This window comes from Callithrix jacchus, chromosome 5, assembly GCF_049354715.1.
Source record: "Callithrix jacchus isolate 240 chromosome 5, calJac240_pri, whole genome shotgun sequence".
NCBI lineage: Eukaryota > Metazoa > Chordata > Mammalia > Primates > Cebidae > Callithrix > Callithrix jacchus.
Genome location: NC_133506.1, coordinates 32,697,295 through 32,720,559, shown reverse-complemented (window position 1 = coordinate 32,720,559; position 23,265 = coordinate 32,697,295). Strand labels below are relative to the sequence as shown.

Here is a 23,265-nt window from a genome sequence, read left to right as displayed (position 1 = left end):
TCTTGGCCTCCCAAAGTGCTGGGATTACAGGCATGAGCCACCGTGCCCAGCCTATCCAAGCATTTTGCAGATGCAGTGTAACATTGAGCCAAATCCTAGGAACACTTTCTAAACCCCAGGAAGTGAAACTATTTTACTAGGTATTCACTGAATCAGAGAACTCAGGTCTTAAAGGAAACAATGAGGTCTTGTGGTCTAACAGCCTCACTTTACAGATCAGCTCAGAGAAGTCAAGGAAGTTGCCCTGGGTTACAGAGCAATTTCATGGAGGAACTGCACCTCATGGAGGAATTATTATTATTATTATTATTTTGAGACGGAGTTTCGCTCTTGTTACCCAGGCTGGAGTGCAATGGCATGATCTCGGCTCACCACAACCTCTGCCTCAGGGGTTCAGGCAATTCTCCTGCCTCAGCCTCCTGAGTAGCTGGGATTACAGGCACACGCCGCCATGCCCAGATAATTTTTTGTATTTTTAGTAGAGACGGGGTTTCACCATGTTGACCAGGATTGTCTCGATCTCTTGACTTCGTGATCCACCCGCCTCGGTCTCCCAAAGTGCCAGGATTACAGGCTTGAGCCACCGCTCCCAGCCCTATTATTATTATTTTTTTTTGAGACGGAGTCTCGCTCTGTCACCTAGGCCGGAGTGCAATGGTGAGATCTCGGCTCACTGCAACCTCTGCTTCTAGGGCTCAAGCAATTCTCGTGCCTCAGCCTCCCGAGTAGCTGGGATTATGGGCGCATGTCACCATGCCTGGCTGATTTTGTTTTTTTAGTAGAGACAGGGTTTTACCATGTTGGCCAGTCTGGGTCTCAAACTTCTGACCTCAAGTCATCTACCTGCATCGGCACCCCAAAATGCTGGGATTACAAATGGTGAGCCACCACACCTGGTCTAGAAATCCGATTTCTTAATGCCTAGTAGAAGGTTGGTGTGCACAATAACCAGTTAATAAACAAGGGACAGAACCTCTCAGGAAGCTAGGAATCTAAATAGCAGCAGCTGAATAGCCAATATCTAAGAAATGAGCAAGTCAGGTGCTGTGACTCATGCTGTAATCCCAGCACTTTGGAAGACTAACCCTGGTGGATTGCCTGAGCTGCTCAGGAGTTTGAGACCAGCCTGGGCAACAAGGTGAAACCCCCGTCTCTACTAAAAAAAAAATACAAAAAATTAGCCGGGCGTGGCAGCAGGTGCCTGTAGTCCCAGCTACTCAGGAGGCTGAGGCAAGAGAATCACTTGTACCCAGGAGGCCGAGGTTGCAGTGAGCTAAGATCACGAAACTGCACTCCAGCCTGGGTGACAGAGTGAGACTCCATCTCAAAAAAAAAAAAAAAAGAGGTGAGCAGAGCAGTTTGCACAGCCTTAATGGGCAATAAACCCCATGCCTTTATCTCATTGTATTTCACAACACTGTATTTGTTGTGTTATTTTTATCCATTTGGTTTCACTTTAGCCCTGGTTCCTATTTCTCATTTATGACTAAAGACCCTCGCAGGAGGAAAGGGGAAGTCAGAAAGAAAGAAGAGTCTTGTCTTTTTCACTCTGCAAACCTTTCCAGTCTTTTTCTTCTTCATTTATAACATTTCCTTTCCAGAGCCAGACAAGCTTCTTGAACTTCCTACATTTCCAAGCCCCAGTTCGCCTTGGCTGTAATTATCCTGGGAAAATTTAAATTCCTTATCATGGCTTTGTGACAGTCTGGCTCAAGATACACAAGCCCACGTCCATTCTGAGGTCTTGTCAGATTGTCCTCAATAGGTTCCTGTAATAGAAATTATTGTTAGATTTTTTTTTTAAGCGTGATAATGTGATTGTGACTCTATCTAAAAAAGAGCCTTATCTTTTTGAGATACGTAATGAAATATTTATGGATGAAATAATATGAAGTCTGGGATTTTCTTCAATATATTCTAGTGGGAGAAAGAATGAAAAATAGGCTCATTCAATGTGCTGGTCTCCCCGTCTGCTCTCCAGCAAGTTCCTTTTTTTTTTTTTTTTTTTTTTAGACAAGTCTCGATCTGTCACCCAGATCAAGTGCAATGGCATGATCTCAGCTCATGGCGACCTGCCTCCCAGGTTCAAGTGATTCTCCTGCCTCAGCCTCCTGAACAGCTGGGATTACAGGTGCCCGCCAACATGCCCAGATAATTTTTGTATTTTTAGTAGAGACGGGATTTCACCATGTTGGCCAGGATGGTCTCAAACTCCTGACCTCAGGTAATCCACCTGTCTCGGCCTCCTACGTGCTGGGATTACAGGTGTGAGCCACCATGCCGAGCCTCCTGCAAGTTCTTTTTGCTGCATCTTTCTCACCACCACCCAGTCATCCCCAATCTTTGAATCTGTTTATTTTGTGCCTGGGGACAGGATTTGCCTTTGCGAGACTCAGTCAAGAGAATATGAGCACTGGAGCCAAAGAGACAGGTTCAAAATTCCAGCCTTGCCCTGATGAGCATAGTGGCCATGGACTGGTCATTTAATTGTCTGAGTCCCAGTTTCCCCATCTGCAAAGTGGAAATAATAAATTGACAAACAGCCAAACAGCTGTTTTCTACTCCTTAGCAGCGTGAAGTCCCTACCCTTCTTGTATGCACCTCGATTATAGACTGTGTTTATCACACTGTGTAATTATCTGTTTGCCCACTTGTCTAGCTAGAATGAAAAATGGCACCAAAGCAAGTCCACAGAATGCCTGCAGCCCCCAATCAGTTCATTTGAATTGCACCTTACTCTTCCTTGCTCCTGATACCAAACACAGCACGTAGCATCCAATGGGTTTTATTACATCGAAATCTGATGGATAAATTATCAAAGGATGGCAGGAAGCAGGAATAAAAGACAAAATATGCCAGTAAATTAATGATGACTTTTCATCATCAATTACTATTCTGGAATATTTGTGCACACCTGGGACCATCTCTCACCTGAAGGATGTGGGAATTAGGTCAGAGGTCAAATGGGATCCTGAGACTTCAGTCTCTGAGTTCATGGGTGAAATCAGCCAACCAAAGTTCTAATGTTAATCAGAAACGTCACTATCACCATAGTGCAAGCATAAAGTGTAGTGCCATCTTCCGTTGCAGTGTCCTTGTCACAAGATGGCACTACACTTTTTGCTTGCACTATGGTGACAGTGACATTTCTGATTAACATTAGAACTCCTCACATGTCACCTTTATCACTCCACATCGCAGGACCCGCAGAGACCCTGCTGATACTAATCCATGGGAAATCAAGCTGGCAGAAATCAGTCTTAGGCTGCTGAGGCAGCAGGCAGGGATAGCACTGCTCCAGGGCAGGTGAGCCCCACTCCTAGCCCTGGCCCATCCTTGGACTCTGTTTGTAAGATGTGACCCAAGACTCAGCTTCTTCCACCATGAAATGAGAGCATTATGTGTTCCTTAGGCTCAAGGTTGTTGAATGAGGTGAGATCATGTATGTCACATGACTGGCACATAGATGTGACTGCTAGACTGCGGAAATCCAGGACAGCTAGACTCCATCAGTCATTGGGTGCTGGTAACTGGGGCTGACCCCAGGGGGACAGGAGCTAGACAGGGAGCCAGGTCTCAGCCATTGATTCTGGATTCTGGGCCTTAGAGGAGAGTTCCAGCTTCAACAGGGCCCAGCCACTGGGGAGTCAGGAGCTGGGGGGCCTGGGTGTGGACGATGCTCTTCCTTCTGCTCTGTGGCCTGGGTGTTTAGCAGGCAAGGTGGGGAAGGCCCAGAGAGCGGGGGCTCCAGGCCCTAGAGGGAACCCCAGTGACTTCTTCCAGTCTGGAGTGAAGGCCCTTCAGCCCTAAATCAAACCTGAGTTTGCTGCAGTCAGGGCTATCAGGGTTCCTTTAACTGCACTGTAACCGCAGAGGGGAAGTAAGGCCATGACATACCCTGGCTCCTGATGTGGGAAATTGAAACCGGAAACTGAAGTCCCAGGCAGGACTAGGGTTTTCCCCGTGGACACTCAAATCATGGGAATAATTCTCACTGTGTCTGCCGCTCCTATTGTCACTAAGATCCCCCAACTCAGAGATTCCAAGTGAGAGGGGTCCTCCCAGCAGGTGTTCCCTCCTTGCTGGTCTGAGTTCTTCTTGCCTGATAAGGCAGGCAAGGACACCCTGTAGGATGCACTTTTTTCTTTTTGAGACAGTCTTGCTGTGTTGCCCAGGCTGGAGAGCAGTGGCATGATCTTGGCTCACTGTAACCTCCGCCTCCCAGGTTCAAGCAGTTCTCCTGTTTCAGCCTCCTGTGTAGCTGGAATTACAGGCACCCGCCACCACACCCAGCTAATTTTTGTATTTTTAGAAGAGACAGGGTTTTACCTTGTTGCCCAGGTTGGTCTCAAATCCCTGACCTCATGATCCACCACCTTGGCTTCCCAAAATGCTGTTCTTATAGGTGTGAGCCCTCAGGCCTGACCAGATGCACTTTCTCCTGTGGGCTTTGTCCTGAGACCCTGGGGCAGGGCTGGGCTTGGGGATCACACAGTCTTCCCTATCTGGAAACATGGCTGGTAACCCAGGACAGGAATGGGCAGGGAAAGATGGAAGGGGGGGCGGGTTGAGTGACTGACGAAAGGGTGGCACGACAAGCCTGACCTGACCCCTTCGTGGTCCTGGGATTTCACAGCGAACAAAGCCCCACACGTGGGGCCTCTGGCATTGGTAGCGAAACGCTGACAATGCCAAAGACTGGGGAACAGCGACATCTCCTGGCTGCCTGAGGCTACGGCCCTCCCACCTAATGAGAACCACGGGCATTCAGACACCGGGTGCCTGATGCCTTTAGAATCCTCACAGATTTTAGCCTCTGATTCCACTGGTCCAGAGTGGAGGCAGACATTCTGCATTCCTAACAAGCCCCCAGGTGCTGTCAATCCTGCTGGTCTATGGACCACACTTTGACTAGAAAGCTTTAGAGGGCTCAATGATTTGATCCCAGGTATCCCAAGGTCTCAGGAAAGGAGACAATTTTCTGCATATAAAATTATAAAATTGCCGGGTGCGGTGGCTCAAGCCTGTAATCCCAGCACTTTGGGAGGCCGAGGCAGGTGGATCACCAGGTCAAGAGATCGAGACCATCCTGGTCAACATGGTGAAACTCTGTCTCTACTAAAAATACAAAAAAAAAAAAAAAAAAAAAATTAGCTGGGCACGGTGGCACGTGCCTGTAATCCCAGCTACTCAGGAGGCTGAGGCAGGAGAATTGCCTGAACCCAGGAGGTGGAGGTTGCGGTGAGCCGAGATCGCGCCATTGCACTCCAGCCTGGGTAACAAGAGCGAAACTCTGTCTCAAAAAAAAAAAAAAAAAATTATAAAATCACTTGACCACGAGGCAAGGCCAAGGATGGAGAATGCTTCTTGGAGAGATGGGTTCCAAGGAGGCTTTGGAAGTGTGGTCAGATCTTCACCAGGGAGAGGTTGCCTGAGGATCAGCTGGACAGCCTCCTGTGCAGCAGGCTTGGCACATGCACCAAGTCTACCAACCCAAAATATCACCTGGTTAGCATGCCTAATTGACTCGTAGCAGATCCAAAGATTTCAAGCATTCCAAGGTGAATGTTTACAATATTCCACAGGCGGGGTGCAGTGGCTCACACCTGTAATCCCAGAACTTTGGGAGGCCAAGGCGGGTGAATCACTTGAGGTCAGGAGTTCAAGACCAGCCTGGCCAACATGATGAAATCCCATCTCTACTAAAAATACAAAAATTGGCCAGGCGTGGTGGTGCATGCCTGTAATCCCAGCAGTTTGGGAGGCTGAGGCGGGGGGATCATGAGGTCAAGAAATCGAGACCATCCTGGCCAATATAGTGAAACTCCATCTCTACTAAAAAAAAAAAAAAAATTAGCTGGGCATGGTGGCATGTCTGTAGTCCCAGCTACTCCGGAGGCCGAGGCAGGAGAATCATTTGAACCCGGAAGGCGGAGGTTTCAGTGAGCCAGGATCGCGCCACTGCACGCCAGCCTGGTGACAGAGCAGGACTCCGTCTCAAAAAAAAAAAAAATTAGCCGGACATGGTGGCGCGTGCCTATACTACCAGCTACTCAGGAGGCTGAGGCAGGAGAATCGCCTGAACATAAAGGCAGAGGTGATCGCGCCACTATACTCCAGCCTGGGTAACAGAATGAGATTCTGCCTCCAAAAAGAAAAAAAAATTAAAATACTCATGGAGTAACATTTCCAAGGAACCCAGAGTTGCTTCATTTATTCACTAAGTACAATCGACTTCACCTCTTCATTAAAAGAGCTCTTCTAATGACTTTCCCAGATGCAGCCTTTTTCAGAAAGAAATGAAGCTCTGAACTGTCATCCAATCACAGGCTCTTCAGTTTGGGTAGGACTCTGTGAAAGAGGAGAAAGGACCACATCAGCCCCATTTTACAGAAGAGGAAACTGACACTCAGGCAGGTCAAGTGACTTTGTCTGAGGCCACCCAGCAAGCCCACACCCCTTAAACCTGGACTCCTGACACCCAGGAGCGCTCAGACACCTGCTGCTGATGACCCCACAAAAACAGGCCTAGAAGGACAAGTGGGGAGGGTCAAGAGAATCTGAGGGTCTGGGGTCCAGGCCTCCACCTCCTTGCACAGTGGCCTTGGGCTGGGAACACTGCCATCACCCCGGGAGAGCGATGAAAGCAGCTTTTGCAAAGCAAGGTCTGAGGTCCTCAGACAGGCCTCCTTTGTGGACTTCCTTTCCCTTCCCAACCCCCATGCCGGCTGCCAGTAGCATCACCCTCTTTCAATGGCGGGCTCACACTCTGGGAATTTGCAACACAAATGTGCGGCTGGCCTCCCTCTCACAGAGCCTCACTGCCCCAGCCTTCTGGGGCCTTTTAAAGTCTGCCTTTCTCTGGGGCACTTTCTTTCTGCAGCTCAAGCCCCCAGCCTTAGATGCAGCCACAATCACTAATTAACTCTGGGTTAAAACATGTCCTGGGAAAGCGAGCTGGGTGGCGACTGAGGCATTCTCATCACCACTCGGAGGACAAGCACAAGGCAATGGTGGGAATCGGTGGAAGGGGCTGCGTTTTCATTCTCAGGGTTCCTTCTGGCTTCCCATCCTCTCCCACCCCCTGCCCCACTATACACTTTCTTAGTGGGTTTGAGAATTTACTGCAAATAAAGCCTACCACCAAGATGGCTCCCAGCTCTCCCCGCCACCACGCTGCCACCAAGCTGCCCATTTTTTCAGAGCTCAGCTCTGAAAAACTAAATAACTGCTACCACTTGCCAAGACACTTACATAGCAGACACCCACATGCATATTTCTTCTTTTTCTTTCTTTTTGTGGCGATGGGGGTTCTCGTGTGTTGCCCAAGCTGGTCTCGAACTCCTGGGCTCAAGCAACCTGCCTGTCTCTGCCTCCCAAAGTGGGGGTTTACAGGTGGGAGCCACCATGCCCCACCAAACATATTTCTGGTTCTCACAACAACCCGGAGTGGTAGTTATTATCACCCCCATTGTACAAATGTAGTAACTGAGGCACAGAGAGACTGAGATTGAGCTTGCCTAGAATCACACATGGTGCAAGTGGCAGAGTTGGTTTCAAATCCAAATCCATTTTCCCCCTAAACCTGTGCTTTTCTGCTTTTTTTCTTTTTCTTTTTTTTTTTTTTGAGACAGAGTCTCACTCTGTCGTCCAGGCTGGAATGCAATGGTGTGATCTCAGCTCACTGCAACTTCAGCCTCCCCAGTTCAAGTGATTCTCCTGCCTCAGCCGCCTGAGTAGCTGGGATTACAGGCATGCACCACCACGCCCAGCTAATTTTTGTATTTTTAGTAGAGACTGGGTTTCACCATGTTGGTCAGGCTGGTCTCGAACTCCTGACCTCATGATCTGCCCTCCTCAGCCCCGCAAAGAGCTGGGATTACAGGTGTGAGCCACCGCACCCGGCCCCCCATGTTCTAATTTTAAGCTTCTCCCTGCTCCTGTCTGATGATGAACTCCTGGTTTACATGACTTCTACCTTCTCTCCATTCTTGGAGCATTTATACTGTGTCCCTCTCTGGATCTACCTGCCTGGGGTAATGATTCAGCGTCCTCCTGTAGCTCTTTGAAGACAAGCACTGTGTACAAACACTTCGTGTTTTTCATAGCACCCCAAAAATTGCTATGTAGAGGGGAGAGGCCCACACCACTCCCCTAACTGCAGAAAAGGGACGAAACCACTCAGAGATGGACAGCTACATCAGCAAGCTCTACGTGGGCCTAATTAGTTGCTTAAGAGGGTTTCTGGGATGAGGAAATAAATGCTCATTTAAGAACTTCGGGGGCAGACCCCCATCGCTGCTGTGGGGAGTCAATGGTACGGCCATTTTGGAAAAGACTGGCAGTTTCTTAAAAAGCTAAACACTCATTGGGGCTGGGCCGGTGGCTCAGGTATGTAATCCCAGCACTTTGGGAGGCCAAGGCAGGCGGATCCCCTGAGGTCGGGAGTTTGAGACCAGCCTGACCAACATGGAGAAACCCCATCTCTACTAAAAAAAAAAATACAAAATTAGCCAGGCATGGTGGTACATGCCTGTAATCCCAGCTACTTGAGAGGCTGAGGCAGGAGAATTGCTTGAACCCAGGAGGCGGAGGTTGCAATAAGCCAAGATTGCTCCATTGCACTCCAGCCTGGACAATAAGAGCGAAACTCCGTCTCAAATAAACAAATTAAAATATATTTCAAAAAATAAAACATTCAATATATATGAATTTCCTAGCAAAGGAAAAACTGTAAGACAGCAGACTGGGGGTTGCCTAGGCCTGGGGGCAAGAGTGGGGACTGACAGCAAATGGGCTAGAAGGAACTTTTGGAGGGACAGAGGTGTTCCAAAACAGGGTTGTGGCAGTGGTGGCCCCACTGTATACATGTATGAAAACTCATGGAGCCATAGACTTTAAACAGTGAGCTTTATGATATGAGAATTGTATGTACTTCAATAAAACTGTCAAAGTTTTTTTTTTTTTTTTTCTTTGAGATGGAGTTTCGCTCTTGTTGCCCAGGCTAGAGTACAATGGCGTGATCTCTGCTCTCCATAACTCCTCCTCCTGGGTTCAAGCGATTCTCCTGCCTCAGCCTCCCAAGTAGATGAGATGACAGGCATGTACCACCACTCCCAGCTAATTTTGTATTTTTAGTAGAGACCAGGTTTCACCATGTTGGTCAGGCTAGTCTGGAACTCCTGACCTCAGGTGATTTGCCCACCTCAGCCTCCCAAAGTGCTGGGATTACAGGCATGAACCACCATGCCTGGCCTAAAGTTCTTTAAAAAAAAAAAAATAGAAAAATTGGTAGACCCAGGAAGGGTCTTAGTGTGGGGCAATACATTTGGAAATCAGAAACTTTTTTTTTTCCTTTTTTTTTCAATAGAGACAGGGTGTCACTCTGTTGCACAGGCTGGCATATGGTGGCACAAACATAGCTCACTGCAACCTCCAACTCCTGGGCTCAAGCGATCCTCACACCTCAGCCTCCTGAGTAGCTGGGACTGCAAGGAAGCCAGAAAACATATTTGAGTCACAACTTTTTCAGCTACTGACCAGCTCTGTGGCTGTGGCTGAGCATGTCACCTTCCAGGCCTGTTTCCTCATTTCCCGCAATGACAAGAACAGCAATTGTAAAAGTGACATTCTGAGGCCTGCCTATGCCAGGTCTGCCATTTACACGATGTCACAATAATCTTCACCCAACAGCCTCACAAGCGGAACTCTATCACTCCCATTTACAAATAAGAAAACTGAGACCAGGTGTGAAGTCTGTGGCACCACACCTGGCACAGAGTTTCAACCAAGCCTGGATTCTGAGTCCCATAGCTTCTCTGGCCAACTCCATGTATCCTGCATCTGTGCCCTGGCACAGCGTCCACTCTGGGCACTCAGCTCTGCATGGGCCCCTCTTTGCATTTCCAGGAGTCACCCCCACACTTCCTGACTGTGCCAGAGTCCATAGCCCTGGGGCTCCCAACTGCTTCGTCTGTTGCCTGCCGCTGTGACCTGCGCTTTTAAAAAAATAATATTTAACTTTTGGCCAGGGTAACATAGTGAGACCTCATCTCTACTAAAAATAAAAGTTAGCTGGGCATTGTGGTGTGCAACTGCAGTCCCAGCTACTCAGGAGGCTGAGCGGGGAGGATTGCTTGAGCCCAGGAGGTTAAGGCTACAGTGAGTTGAGATCACACGACTACACTGCAGCCCAAATGAGACCTTGTCTCCAAAAAGTTAAACAAATTTTTAAAAATTAACTTACAGCTATCAGCCCATTCTTTTTAAATTTTTATTTTATTTACTTATTTTGAGTCATTCTGTCTTCCAAGCTGAAGTGTGGTGGCGCAATCTGGGCTCACTGCAACCTCTGCCTCTGGATCTTAAGCAGTTCTCGTGCCTCAGCCTCCAAGAAGCTGGGATTACAGATGCTCGCCATCACACCCAGCTAATTTTTTGTATTTAATAGAGACGGGGTTTCACCATGTTGCCCAGAGTGGTCCCGAACTCCCGAGCTCAGGCAATCTGCCGCCTCGGCCTCCCAAAGCGCTTGGAATACAGGCATGAGCCACTGTACCCAGCTACTGTCAGCCCATTCTTAATTCTTGGGGATCTGGTCTGACCTGACCACATCATGTCCTGGCCAGCAAGGTGACATACCACTCAAGCTTTGCTTCTATAAGAAACATCTCATATTTGCTAGATGCCAAGAACATGGCTCAGTGCAGGCTAAGAAGAAGAAACACAAAATAGTGTTGCTAAGGGAACTCTTGGATTACAATTACTGGCTTGTAATTGTGACCCACTGAGGTACTCAGGGGTAGGGAAGGGGGTCTTCACTTCCCCCTCTTCAACCAGAGTAGCCCATCTTAAAAAACCTGTCTCTGTAGGTTTCCAAAGAAAGAGTTTTGCCACTTTTTAAAAAAAGTTTGGGCCAGGCACAGTGGCTTACACCTGTAATCCCAGCACTTTGCGGTGCTGAGGCGGGCAGATCATGAGGTCAGGAGATCAAGACCATCCTGGCCAACATGGTGAAACCCTGTCTTTACTAAAAATACAAAAAAATTAGCTGGGCATGGTGGCACACACCTGTAATCCCAGCTACTTGGGGGCTGAGGCAGGAGAATTGCTTGAACCCAGGAGGCGGAGACTGCAGTGAGCAGAGATCACAGCACTGCACTGCAGCCTGGGCAACAGTGCAAGATGTCTTCTCAAAAAATAAAAAAAACTTCGGGCTGTGCGCAGTGGTTCACGCCTGTCATCCCAGTCCTTTGGGAGGCTGGGGCAGGTGGATCGACTGAGGTGAGAAGTTCGATACCAACCAGGCCAACATGGCAAAACCCTGTCTCTACTAAAATACAAAAATTAGCCAAGTGCAGTGATGCATACCTGTAATCTCAGCTACTCTGGAGGCTGAGGCAGGAGAATCGTTTGAACCTGGAAGGTGGAAGTTGTGGTGAGTCAAGATCACGCCACTGCACTCCAGCCTGGGCACCAGAGCGAGACTCCATATCAAAAAAAAAAAAAAGAAGTTTGAAAGTTGCTGTTCTATGTCAACTCTCAAGTTTCCAGGTAGAAACTGAGGCCTGGAGGGTAGAAGTAACTTGCTGAGGGTCACAGAGCTTGTGATTGACAGGCTTGGGAGAGGCAGCAGGTCCCTAGACTCAAGGCTTGGAGCTCTTCCCACACCTCCACGACGGCCACCTGGGAAACCAGAGCTTCTGCCTCCTATGCGTTTATGTCATTCGTGAGGATTTCTTAGCTATAGGCTGGAGAAATCTGGAAACACAACTCTCCCAAGGTTTTCCATCTCTCTCCTCTCACTTCACACTTCTCTGAGGCAACTGCAGTGTGGCTGCCTTGAAACATGATGACGGATGCACCTGGGCCGCCTGTGACCACAGCAGATGCAAATCAAATAGTGGAGAATTCTGATAATTGGACGACAAGGGAGATAGGGAACAACTTTCCCCACTAAGGAGAGAAAAATGCTTATTTGTAATGTTGTCTACCCAAAAGTGAAATAAAATTACACAGGGACAAAACTAAATTATACGAATTTTTTAAAAGGCACATTTATCTTGGAGAATAAATAAGCCCTTGGTGTTTCACTGTTATGAGTTCTCCAATTATTTTTAATGCATATTTTTTCTTTTTTTAAAAAAATATATTTTTTGAGATAGAGTCTTGCTCTGTCACCCAGGCTAGGGTGCAGTGGTGCAGTCTTGACTCACTGCAACCTCCGCCTCCTAGGTTCAGGTGACACTCCTGCCTCAGCCACTCGAGTAACTGGGACTACAGTTGTGTGCCACCACACCCAGCTAATTTTTTAATTTTTTTGTACAGACGGGGTCTCATTATATTGTTCAGGCTGGTCTCAAACATCTGAGCTCAGGTGATCTGCCTGCCTCAGCCTCCCAAAGTGCTAGGATTGTAGGTGTGAGCCATCACTCCCAGCCAAGTTCTCCAATCATTATTACGGAAGTATATATTTTCAGTATCCTCTTGGAATAATGTTACAACTTTGTACTCTGTCTACCCTGTCAAAGATAAAGGGAGACTTTACCAGGAGTTTTAATTTGCAAGGGGCCAAACCTCTGCACCTATTAGGGTTTGTCAGTGTAATGCTAAAAACAGTCCTTTGGTTGACTTGTGGGTAATTGGTTCTCTGACGCTGACAACGTTTAGGAAAATGAAGGGAAAATGATGGAAACGCCAGGCGGCTGCCGGAGAAAACACCCAGCCCAGGGCCCCTAGACTGGAGCAGTGCCTTGGAGCAGAGGGAGACCTGCCACATAAGAGGTGAGAAGGGGTGGCCCTGGGGGGCTGGGCTGGGGGGGGCAAGAAAAGTTAACCTTCTCACCAACTCAGAAATACTGAGTCCAAGAGGCCCACCACCATCCTCTTTGCCCATGGACTGGTGAGTCCATTTGAGCCCCTCTCTGGATAAAATCACCCCTCAATAGGGGCTCTGGAATAGGCTTTTGATGGTGCCGTTTTGGGCTTGTCCTAACTTAGGTGCATGGCAGACTGGCTCCAGGTGTCTGTCACAGGCAGGTGAGTTCTCAGTGCTCCTTCAAGGGTGCGTGGGCAGGCTTTGGGAGCAAGACGTGAGTTGGCTCAATTTTCCTGTCAGTGATAGGATTCTGCCATGGATCAGAGAAAAGCCAAGTGGCTGTGCAAATCAATACTGCTCATTGATCACTCGGAACTGATTCAATATAATTGCTGGGAAATTGATAATATTTTGCTTTCTTGCTCACTTGCAGCCACACTCTTTACTCCAGGTTTCAGACACAGTGGTCTGTCCTTGGAGTCCTCCACCACCCCACACTTGTCTCCTGATCCTTGCTTTAAGTGTTCCTGAAGTATTTGTGTCTTTTACCATAGCCCACCTCAAAGCCCTTCTGGAAGGAGGTGGGGTGTCACTCTTTTGAATGACAGTTCAAGATGCTTCCTCATTAAAAACTTAGATTTCTTTTAACTTGGAATGCTGTCGGTGAAACAGTTTATGAACCAGGGTGCTCAGATTTCAAAGGGGAATATTCAAGGAAGGTTAAAGACGTTATTTCCCTGGGTTATCAAAAATGGTCTTGCTAATTTGAGTGCTTGAGACCTGACCTCTGTCATTAGCTGCAGGTGAATCTGCAGAATTCTCCTGGCATTCCTGGCATGAAGGCTGACAAAAGGTGCCAATGGATGTAGGACAAGTGCCCATTTATCCTGAATCCAGGCAATCTCAAGTATATCTAATCACAGAATCTGTAACCACTGCAGGAAGCTAACTGATGATGATAATGATAGATTATAAACTCTGGAGTGCCCTCAGTCAGCAGAGAGTTGTCAGCAACGCTGTCGGGCTTGGCTACACTGAATTCGGTGAATTTTGACTCCTTAAGTTGTCACGTGGAATGTATCTGTTGACAGCTATTTTATTTTATTGTTTCTTTGGGATAGGGTCTTGCTCTGTCACCTAGGCTGCAGTGTGATGGCACTATCATGGATCACTGCAGCCTTAACCTCCTGGGCTCAAAGCAATCCTCCCACCTCAACCTCCAGAGTAGCTGGGACTACAGGCATGTGCCACCAGACATAGCTAATTTTTTTTTGTTTTTAGAGATGGGGTCTAACTATGTTGCTCGGGCTGGAGCTATTGTATCCTTAGTGACTTAACCTTTATTCTTATCTTACCCTACACTGGATAATTCTTGTTGTTTCCCATTTTCATCCAATGGGATCTGAAAACTCGTGGACTAGGTTCTTATAGCTCAGAGGTTGCTGTGCTGTCTTGACCTATGCCTGGGGCACATGATTCGTGGGGAATGTTGAGCCTCTGGGTCAGCCTGTGCAGGGACTGAGCCTCATCTTGAATAAGCAGGGTATTACCATGTTTACTATGACTTGTCCTCCCCGGAAAAGTCTGCCCTCCTATAAGGTTATTTTCAACTCCCTGAAACCACTGGGTATGCACAGAAGGGAGCTGATCAAGCAGGTGTTCCCGTTTGTGCCCATTCTTTCTTCCCCAGGGGCCCAAAGACAAAGAGCAAGAAGCTTTCCTTTTTTTCAGACCCTTTCCCACGTGCAGGTGATGGAGGCTGAGGCGGCCTGTGAATGGGGAGTGCTGTGAATAGGGCATTGTACCTGGGAGGCTGAGCATGGCGCGGGAGGAAGTCTGCTGGCCTGGGAATGGGGAGGTCCATTCTGAAGCGCCCACTCCAAAACTAATTTGATGGAGGACCGTGGAAAAGGCATTTGTCTTCTCTGGGCTCATTTCCTGGGCTGTAGGATGAGCATGGGGATGCCTTTTCCAGAGGGAGGGTGCAAGGATGGGTTGTGGAGTCCAGAAGGGCACAGGGGCTGGGAATCACTTGTGCCAGTTCTTGGGAGAAGAGGCAGGAGCTCAGGAGGCAGAGGGAGAGCTTTATTCTGGAGGGAGTGGGGAACCAAGGGTTTCTGAGCAGGGGAGGATGGTGATTAGGAGCCTAGATCTGTCTGAATCTTTAAAAGCTCAGCAGCAAAGAAGGCAAGAAAGCCAGGCTACAGCTGGGAGGCAGAAAAGGCAGTGGTTTCTGTCAAGGTGCCCTGCTTGCATCCAAAGATCTCCCAGCTTACAAAATTCCACTTCTGGAGAGGCGGCCTGGACCAGGTTGGGAGACGGGGACCAGACATGGTATGGTGCGATGAGGAGGACAGAAGACTGCCATGCCATGGTCTGAACAAAGGCCTAAGTCAGATGTGAAATGTATCTAAAGGGCTGGTCCTGTGGCTGCAGGTGCAGAGGCTCCGGCCCAGTAGGTGGATGTTACAGCAGCCCTTGGGCCAGATCCCATTCTCATCTTTTCTCTAGCCCCAGTCCTTATCAAAACAGTACAGACTTAGCAGATATTTGCAGAAGAAGCTTTGGGCTTGACATGAAGAGATAAACTTCCTAACAATAAGAACTGCCTGGGTCAGGCATGCTGGCTCACGTCTGTAATCCCAACACTTTGGGAGGCCGAGGTAGGAGTATCACTTAAGCCCAGGTGTTTGAAACCAGCCTCGGCAATATAGTGAGACCTTATCTTTACAAAAATTTTCAAAATTAGCCGGGCATGATGGCACATGTCTGTAGTCCCAGCTACTCAGGAGGCCAAGGCAGGAAGATTGCCTGAGCCCAGGAGTTTGAGGCTGCAGTTAGCTATGACTGGGCCACTGTACCTCAGTCTGGGCAACAGAGTGTGACCATGTCTCAAAATAAATAAATAAATAACCACCTGGAAATAAGCCCCTGGGCCTGGGGGTAGTGAGCTCCCTGTCACTCACTGGCAGAAGCAGGAACTGGAGGACAGCCAGTGTGCTTGTTGGGGGATGCTCATGTCAGGGAGGGAGGGGCTGGCCACTGAGGCCTAGGCTGCTGCTCCCTCCAGCTCTACAGGTGCAGGGTCTCAGGCTGCAGTGAACAGCCCCCATGAGTGCTGCCTGGGGGCCCAAGGCATCCCTGGGTTAGAGGAGACTTCAGTGCCTTCAGAAAGGAGGGTGATGCCCTGAGAGGGCCAGTAAGCCCAGGAGAGAGAGGTGGGTTCTGCCAGCACTGGCCCTGCCTGCCAGAACTCCTCAGTAGGACCCAGGAGCGGGAGGGAAGGAAGCCGTGTGAGGAGATGGTGGGAAAGGTGGGGGTGCTGGCCATCTCCAGGGCTGGCTGGGCCTCCAGATGGATCCCCACCCCCACAGAGTACACAACCTGCTGAGAGACGGAGGCACCCAAGGGAGACGGGAGAACCCAATTCCTAGGTGGCCAAGTCCCCCGGAGGCCATGTTTCCGTTCCCGGGCAGGTCTGGGCTGACAGCGGTGGCACTTTCCTTGGTGGAAGCAGGCTCTGTCCCCTGCTGGCTGCTCTTCGCCTAATTGCAGAGCTCGGTGTCAGCAGGCCCCACTTAAGGGTAATTATAGGACCTATGAGATGACTGTGCCACGCTGGCTCTCCCCGGGCTCTCCCGTCTCTTCCAGGACTAAAACTCTTCAGTGAAATCTAAGCATTTGGAGCAAGACTTAGAGCCCTTCTCCCCTCTCTCCAACTCCATACAAAATTAAAACAGGAAGAACCTGCCCCCTGGGAGGGTCAGTCTCAGGTAGACACAGCAAAGGTTTCTAGAGAATTCCTTATTCATTCAGGTGCCTCACCTTACCAGATCCTTACAGGAGCAGAAGCAAGAGGTCCAGTTACCAACTCGGTTTTATGGCCAGGGAAAATGAGGCTCAGAGAGGTGAAACCACTTGTTCTGCGACACACAGCTAATGACAGCAGAGCCAGGATTTGAACTTCCAGCTTGTCTGACTCAGAGCCGAGAGGTTACCCTGGCTGCCTGCTCAGTACCGCACTGGATGGAGCTGAGAGAGGGGCACCAAGAGAAGGTTCTTTGACCTCCCCTATGCCTTGCTAAGGGATCCCACTTTATTATTATTATTATTATTATTATTAATTATTGGAGACAGTGTCTCACTTTGTCCCCCAGGCTGGAGTGCATGGCATGATCTTGGCTCGCTGCAACCTCCGCCACCCAGGTTCAAGGGATTCTCATGCCTCAGCCTCCTGAGTATCGGGGGTTACAGGCGTGCACGACCACTCCTGCCTAATTTTTGTATTTTTAGTAGAGATGGGGTTTCACCATGTTGGCCAGGTTGGGTTCAAGCTCCTTAGCCTCCCAAAGTGCTGAGATTACCACCATGCCCCGCCCCAAATCCCATTTCCAGTGCCTTACAGCAAGGCGGAATTTCACTCCTATCACTGGTTTTCAGTTCAACCCTATGTGGTTGGTAGGGTAGCTACAACAGGCCCATTCTACAGATGGAGAAAATGAGGCCAGAGCTGGTGACTGGCAGAGGCAGAACGTGAACCCAGGTCTGTCTGATATCCAGAGTCTGGGTTATTTTTCCCATCCCACAGCTTCCAGAGGACAAGGACCAAGTCTTGCCATGGAGCCAAGCCCAGGACTGGGCCAGTAAACGGCATCCTGATGACTGTGGCTGCACCTGACCTTCCGCTCCTGTCACTCTGCAGGTGCCGCCCCCGGGTGAAGGATGCCACTCTGGGTGTTTGTCTTCGTGATCCTCACCCTCAGCAGCAGCTCCCACTGCTTCCCGCATCCCCCTTTGGCCCTCAGGTAAGCAACCCCTGGGGAAACTTCCCACCGCTCCCAAGCCATCCCTGCCATGGGCAGGTGTTAGTGAATGCAGACTCCTCTCAGCTGGACTCGGCTGTGTCTCCACCCCGTTTGTCCTTGCAGAGGAGGCAGACACAGCTTCACAGAGGTTGCTCAGAGGGGCCTGAGTCTCTTGGGGTGAGTGGGACAGATGGCAACAGAAGGATCTTGCAGTGACATGGCAAGTGCAGCCATGACTGTCCTCTCACCTGGCCCGCACCCCGCCCTCTGACCCGACTCCTTCTGCACAGGATGCGGCGGTACACAGACGCCATCTTCACCAACAGCTACCGGAAGGTGCTGGGCCAGATGTCTGCCCGCAAGCTGCTCCAGGACATCATGAGCAGGCAGCAGGGGTAAGCAGAAGTTCTAGTGATTTCTTCCTACACCCTGCAGCAGAGTGCAGGAGGTTGGTCCCTGTAGGAGGCCAGGGACCAAGTCAGATCTCTTCCTTGGCACAGCAAGTGTCATTCCTGGACTTCCCATAGCAAAAGGATTCCAGTGTTAAACCTCAGCTTACCTCCACACCCATCACGTGCTTCTTCCGTGAGGCAAAGCCATTACCAGGCTCCGACAGTAACCACATTGGCGGTAGTTAACATTTAATCATGACTCCGTGCCAAAAACAAAGGCTCTGCCCTGGGACATTTGCAGATATTGGCACAGTGGTGGGCACACAGGATACCCTTAGTAGTGTCAGCTACTAGTATTCTTAGTGTCTTGCTTTCTTTTTTTAGAGACAGAATCTCATTCTGTTACCCAGACTGGCATACGGTGGCACGATCATGCCTCATTGTAACCTCAAATGCCTGGACTCAAGTGATCCTCTCATCTTAGCTTCCCAAGTAGCTGTGACTACCAGTGTGCATCACTACAACTATTTTATTTTTTGTAGAGATGGGGTCTCACTATATTGCCCAGGCTGGTCTCGAGCTCCTGGCCTTAAGCAATCCTCCCACCTTGGCCTCCCAAAGCGTTGGGATTACAGGCATAAGCCACCTTGCCTGGCCTTTAGTTTCTTTAATCTTCATAACAACCCTACAGAGTAGGGACTCTTATCCCCATTGTACAAGGTTAATTGCTTCTAAAGGACACATAAAGAGTGGCAGAGTTTGGAGCCAAACTGCCTGACTCTGTTACAGCCTGTATGCTTTTTAGTTTTTACTTTGAAAAAAAATCTCAAACTTACAAAAACTTGCAACAAAAGTACAGTGAACTTCCACATCCCCTTCCAATTCCTAACATTTTATCACATTTGCTTACTCTATATCCATAGCTAGATATAGATATATACTGGCTGGGTGTGGTGGCTCACGCCTCTAATCCCAGCACTTTGGGAGGCTGAGGAAGGCGGATCACTAGGTCAAGAGATCTAGAACGTCCTGGCTAACAGTTGAAATTCTATCTCTACTAAAATTCCCAAAAATTAGTCGGGGGTAGTGGCAGATGCCTATAATCCCAGCTACTTAGGAGGCTGAGACAGGAGAATCGTTTGAACCTGGGAGGTGAATGTTGCAGTGAGCCAAGATCACACCATTGCACTCCAGCCTGGGCAACAAGAGCGAAACTCCATCTCAAAAAAAAAAGGAAGATATAGATATTTACACACAGACACACACAATTACATTTAGTATTGTTATCATTTTTGCTGAACCATTTGAGAGTAAACTGCAGTTCTCCTAATCCCCAACTAAAGGACATCCCCTTACATAATCTTTGTATAATTATCAATTACCCATATTCACATTGTGCCAGTTGTCCCAAAATGTCCTTTATAACAATTATTTCTTTTTCTGATCTAGGACCCAATTCAGGATCATGGATAACAATTAGTTGTCATGTCTCTTTACTTTCTTTTAATCTGGAATCATTCCTCAGTCTTTCATGATATTGACATTTTTGATTAGTAAAGGCTAATGATTTATAGAATGTCCCTCATGTTGAGTGTGCCAGACACATCCCCATGATTAGAGGATGCATTCCTCTAATGATGACTGGAGGAGTCAAGTGATGCATTCATAGAAGTAGTGTTATGTCCTTCTCAGTGCCTGGTATCAGGAGGCACAGGATGTCAATTTGTGCCGTTATTGGTGGATTATTGGTAGATGGTAACTTTGATCAGTTGGCTAACATGGTGTCTACCAGGTTTCTCCTCTATAAAGTTATTTTTCCCTTATAATTAATAATCTGTGGGGGGACATTTTGCAACTGTGTACACTTGTACTACTGTACACTTGTACTCTTCACTACTCTGTATACTATCTCCCTAAGTGTGGCTGAATCTAAATCAGTTGGGTGGAAGAGTCCACACCAGATATTGAAACAGGCAGAGGGAGACAACCCTGCCTTTCCAAGTCCTACCCAAATAGCAACTAGTTTTCTTTTTCTAACCACATAGAGAGAGAAACCAGGAGCGAGGAGCAAGGGCACGGCTTGGCCGTCAGGTAGACAGCGTGTGGGCAGAACAAAAGCAAATGGCATTGGAGAGCATCCTGGTGGCCCTGCGGCAGAAGCACAGGTATGGGCCTGAGTGCATGTGTACATCTAGGGACTTCAGGGCTTCCTACCCTGTGGTTTGCCAGGAAAAGGAAAGAATCCACTCCTCTCTAAAGGTTTGGGGCTCTGCAAAACAAATCAAGAAGAAGGACCCTCCTGACAAGACATTAAGAACTAGGAGGGCGCCCGGGCACAGTGGCTTACGCCTGTAATCCCAGCACTTTGGGAGGCTGAGGGGTGAGGATCACTTGAGGCTGGGAGTTTGAGACCAGCTTGGCCAATATAGTGAGACCCTATCTCAATAAATAAATAAGGACAAGGAGAGTTCTTTTTTTTTTTTTTTTTTGAGATGGAGTTTTGCTCTTGTTACCCAGGCTGGAGTGCAATGGCCCAATCTCAGCTCACCACAACCTCCGTCTCCTGGGTTCAAGCAATTCTCCTGCCTCAGCCTCCCGAGTAGCTGGGACTACAGGTGTGCACCACCATGCCCAGCTAATTTTTGTATTTTTAGTAGAGACGGGGTTTCACCTCGTTGACCAGGATGGTCTTGATCTCTTGACCTCGTGATCCACACGTCTCAGCCTCCCAAAGTGCTGGGATTATAGGTGTGAGCCACCCCGCCCGGCCTAAGGAGAGTTCTTTAGACATTAAGGGTGGAAAACGTCTGATGGAGACCACAACTTATCCATGTCTGTATCCCAGTGCGCAGCCAGAGGCCGGGCTCAGTGTCCGTGCCCAAAGATGTTACTCACTGAACAGTTCTGGGAAATGACCCAGAAACCTGAATTTTGACAGGTGTCCCCAAGGATTCAGGTGCAGGTGATCTGACAGGCGTGCTCTGGATCCCTTGCCAAGTTCAAAAAAACTATATAAAGCCAAAGACAGACCAGCCCTCTCACACCCTGTGGTAGCTGAGTGTGCGCAGACACACGATCAGCAGAGGAGAGGCAGTGATGACTGTCGTTCCCAGCTCACTGGCCCTCACGTTTCCCCTGGGAGTCAGGAGAGATCCAAAATGAGTTTCCTCATTTTACAGAGGAAGAAAAGTTAGGCAAAGAGGGGGCAGCAGCTGGCCCCAAGTCAGGGACTAGGAGGCCCAAGACCTGTTTTGCCTCCCTGGAACTTCTTTGCACAAAGCCCCACTTCATGAACAAAGTTTCCCAAAAATGTCGTGGCTGTTTGGAGAAACTCAGCTGGGCTTTAGAGCCTGATTTTTTTTTTTTAACTCTCGTCACCCAGGCTGGAGAGCAGTGGTATGATCTCGGCTCACTGTAACCTCCCCCTCCTGGGTTCAAGTGATTCTCCAGCCTCAGCATCCTGAGTAGCTGGGATTATAGGCGCCCACCACCACGCCCTGCTAATTTTTGTATTTTTAGTAGAGATGGGGTTTCACAATATTGGCCAGGCTGGTCTCGAACTCCTGACTTTAGGTGATCCACCTGCCTTGGCCTCCCAAAGTGCTGGGATTAAAGGCGTGAGCCACTGCACCCGGCCTAGAGCCTGATTTAACTGTGAGCACAAGCAGGTCCCAGTGTGGCTCTGCTGGGCACTTCTGGTCCAACCTATTTAGCAAATCCAGTTCCCAGCAGAGCTCTCCATGGCCTTTCTCAATTCTTCCCAACCTGATCAGACACCACCAGCCCAGAGATTTCACCACCTACAAGCAGCAGCAGGCCTACAGCAGATGACAGGAGGGTGACAACCAGGCTGGGAGGTGAGAAACACCTGGGCCCCAGGCCTGGTTCCGCAGCTAGCTGCACAGCAACACACTTTTTGGTTTCATCCCTAAGAAAGGAGTTAGCTCTGACCATCTCTAGGGTCCACAAGGCAAGAGTTCTAAAATAAGGTCTCTAAGAAGAATGCCTCCTCTGTACCTTGCAGGCTGGGATTAGGTAATTGTTCACCTGCAATGGCTCTCATCAGGCCTTGGTAGGGTGAAAATGGCTCAGTGGAGGGCTAATCCTAAGAATGCAGGCTTTGTTCCTGCAAGTGAAAAGCCAGAGGCTTCACAGAGATTGAAGTCATAGAGCCCGCCGAGCTCGAGCTCACAGGAAGGGGCCCGAAGGCTGCTACAGCCATTGTTCCCCCACCAGCCAGCTTGACTGCTGCAAATAGCAGGATATCATTGGTAGGCAGGAAGAAATTCCGGCTTTAGAGTGCAGGGTAGAGCCATGTGACAGATAGCATACTTTTGCACCCATCATACATTGTGTCCATATAGCAGCCCTGTAAGGAAACTGAGGTTCGGGTTCAGCCATCCTTCCACCCCCATAAAGACCATCCAGTGACTATGACATGCCACGCTCTGGACTGGCGGCACAGCAGGGTACAGGATGGCAGTGGCCCCAGCTCTCATGGAATTCATAATGCACTGAGGCAGCAAGGAACTAGACAAGTTCTTGTACAGTCAATTATTTAACTGTGATAAGTGGGAACAGACACTGGGGTGTGGTGACTGTGAGGCTGGGAGAACGCTGAGCCTGCCTGGGGATAAGAGGCAGCTTCTTCAACGGGAAGTGACTGGCCCAGAGTCTTGGTGGGAGCTGGCTGGCAGAGCAGAGAGCAGGGGCTAAGCCCGGGACTCACCTTGCTGGCACAGGTGAGCATCCTTCCTTCCGCCCCACACTACCTCTTTTGAAATCCAAAAAACCAGCTCCAGCCACAGGAGCAGCCATCGCCCCAGTTCCATGTGTCCCACTCTAGCCACCCTCACTTCAATCCCCTGGATTCAGCTTGATCTTTCTTTTTTGCAGCAGGAACCAGGAATGAAGAATCCTCCTGTGACCTGGGCTACCTGTAGCCGAAATGAAACTGGATCCAGTCAATCCTCTTTCATTTCTGACCCACTTTTTCCATTGTAAATACAATAAAATTCCCCCATACTGGTGTGCATTTAACTGTTCTTTTCTATTCAGCCTAATTTTTTACGAGTTTTACAAAGTTACATTTCCCAAAGTGGTATTACAAGTTACAATTTTTTTAAAAAGCTAACGTTTACCAAGCACGCAGAGTGCAAACCAGGCAGCTTCATGCATAGACTCTTCTATGCCCCTCGCACGGGCTGATGGCGGGTATTGGCATCCTCCTCCTTTCACACACAAGGCACAG

General features: G+C 48.9%; 1 protein-coding gene across 1 annotated transcript; it reads left to right on the top strand.

Moving 5' to 3' along the window:
- Positions 1-12,689: 12,689 nt before the first annotated feature.
- On the top strand, positions 12,690-23,054 carry GHRH (growth hormone releasing hormone). The gene is made up of 5 exons (XM_017973101.4): positions 12,690-12,783; positions 17,520-17,622; positions 17,913-18,017; positions 20,060-20,179; positions 22,911-23,054. Exons 2-5 carry the CDS (start codon positions 17,540-17,542, stop codon positions 22,924-22,926), a joined length of 324 nt encoding a protein of 107 aa, XP_017828590.2. The 5' UTR covers positions 12,690-12,783; positions 17,520-17,539; the 3' UTR covers positions 22,927-23,054.
- The last annotated feature ends 211 nt before the right edge of the window (positions 23,055-23,265 follow it).

Excerpts from the sequence above, each read along its gene's own strand:
- GHRH (XM_017973101.4), top strand. The coding sequence starts at position 17,540 with ATGCCACTCTGGGTGTTTGTCTTCGTGATCCTCACCCTCAGCAGCAGC. Across the intron at positions 17,623-17,912 it reads CATCCCCCTTTGGCCCTCAG|GATGCGGCGGTACACAGACG; the intron begins GTAAGCAACCCC and ends CCTTCTGCACAG. Across the intron at positions 18,018-20,059 it reads ATCATGAGCAGGCAGCAGGG|AGAGAGAAACCAGGAGCGAG; the intron begins GTAAGCAGAAGT and ends CTAACCACATAG.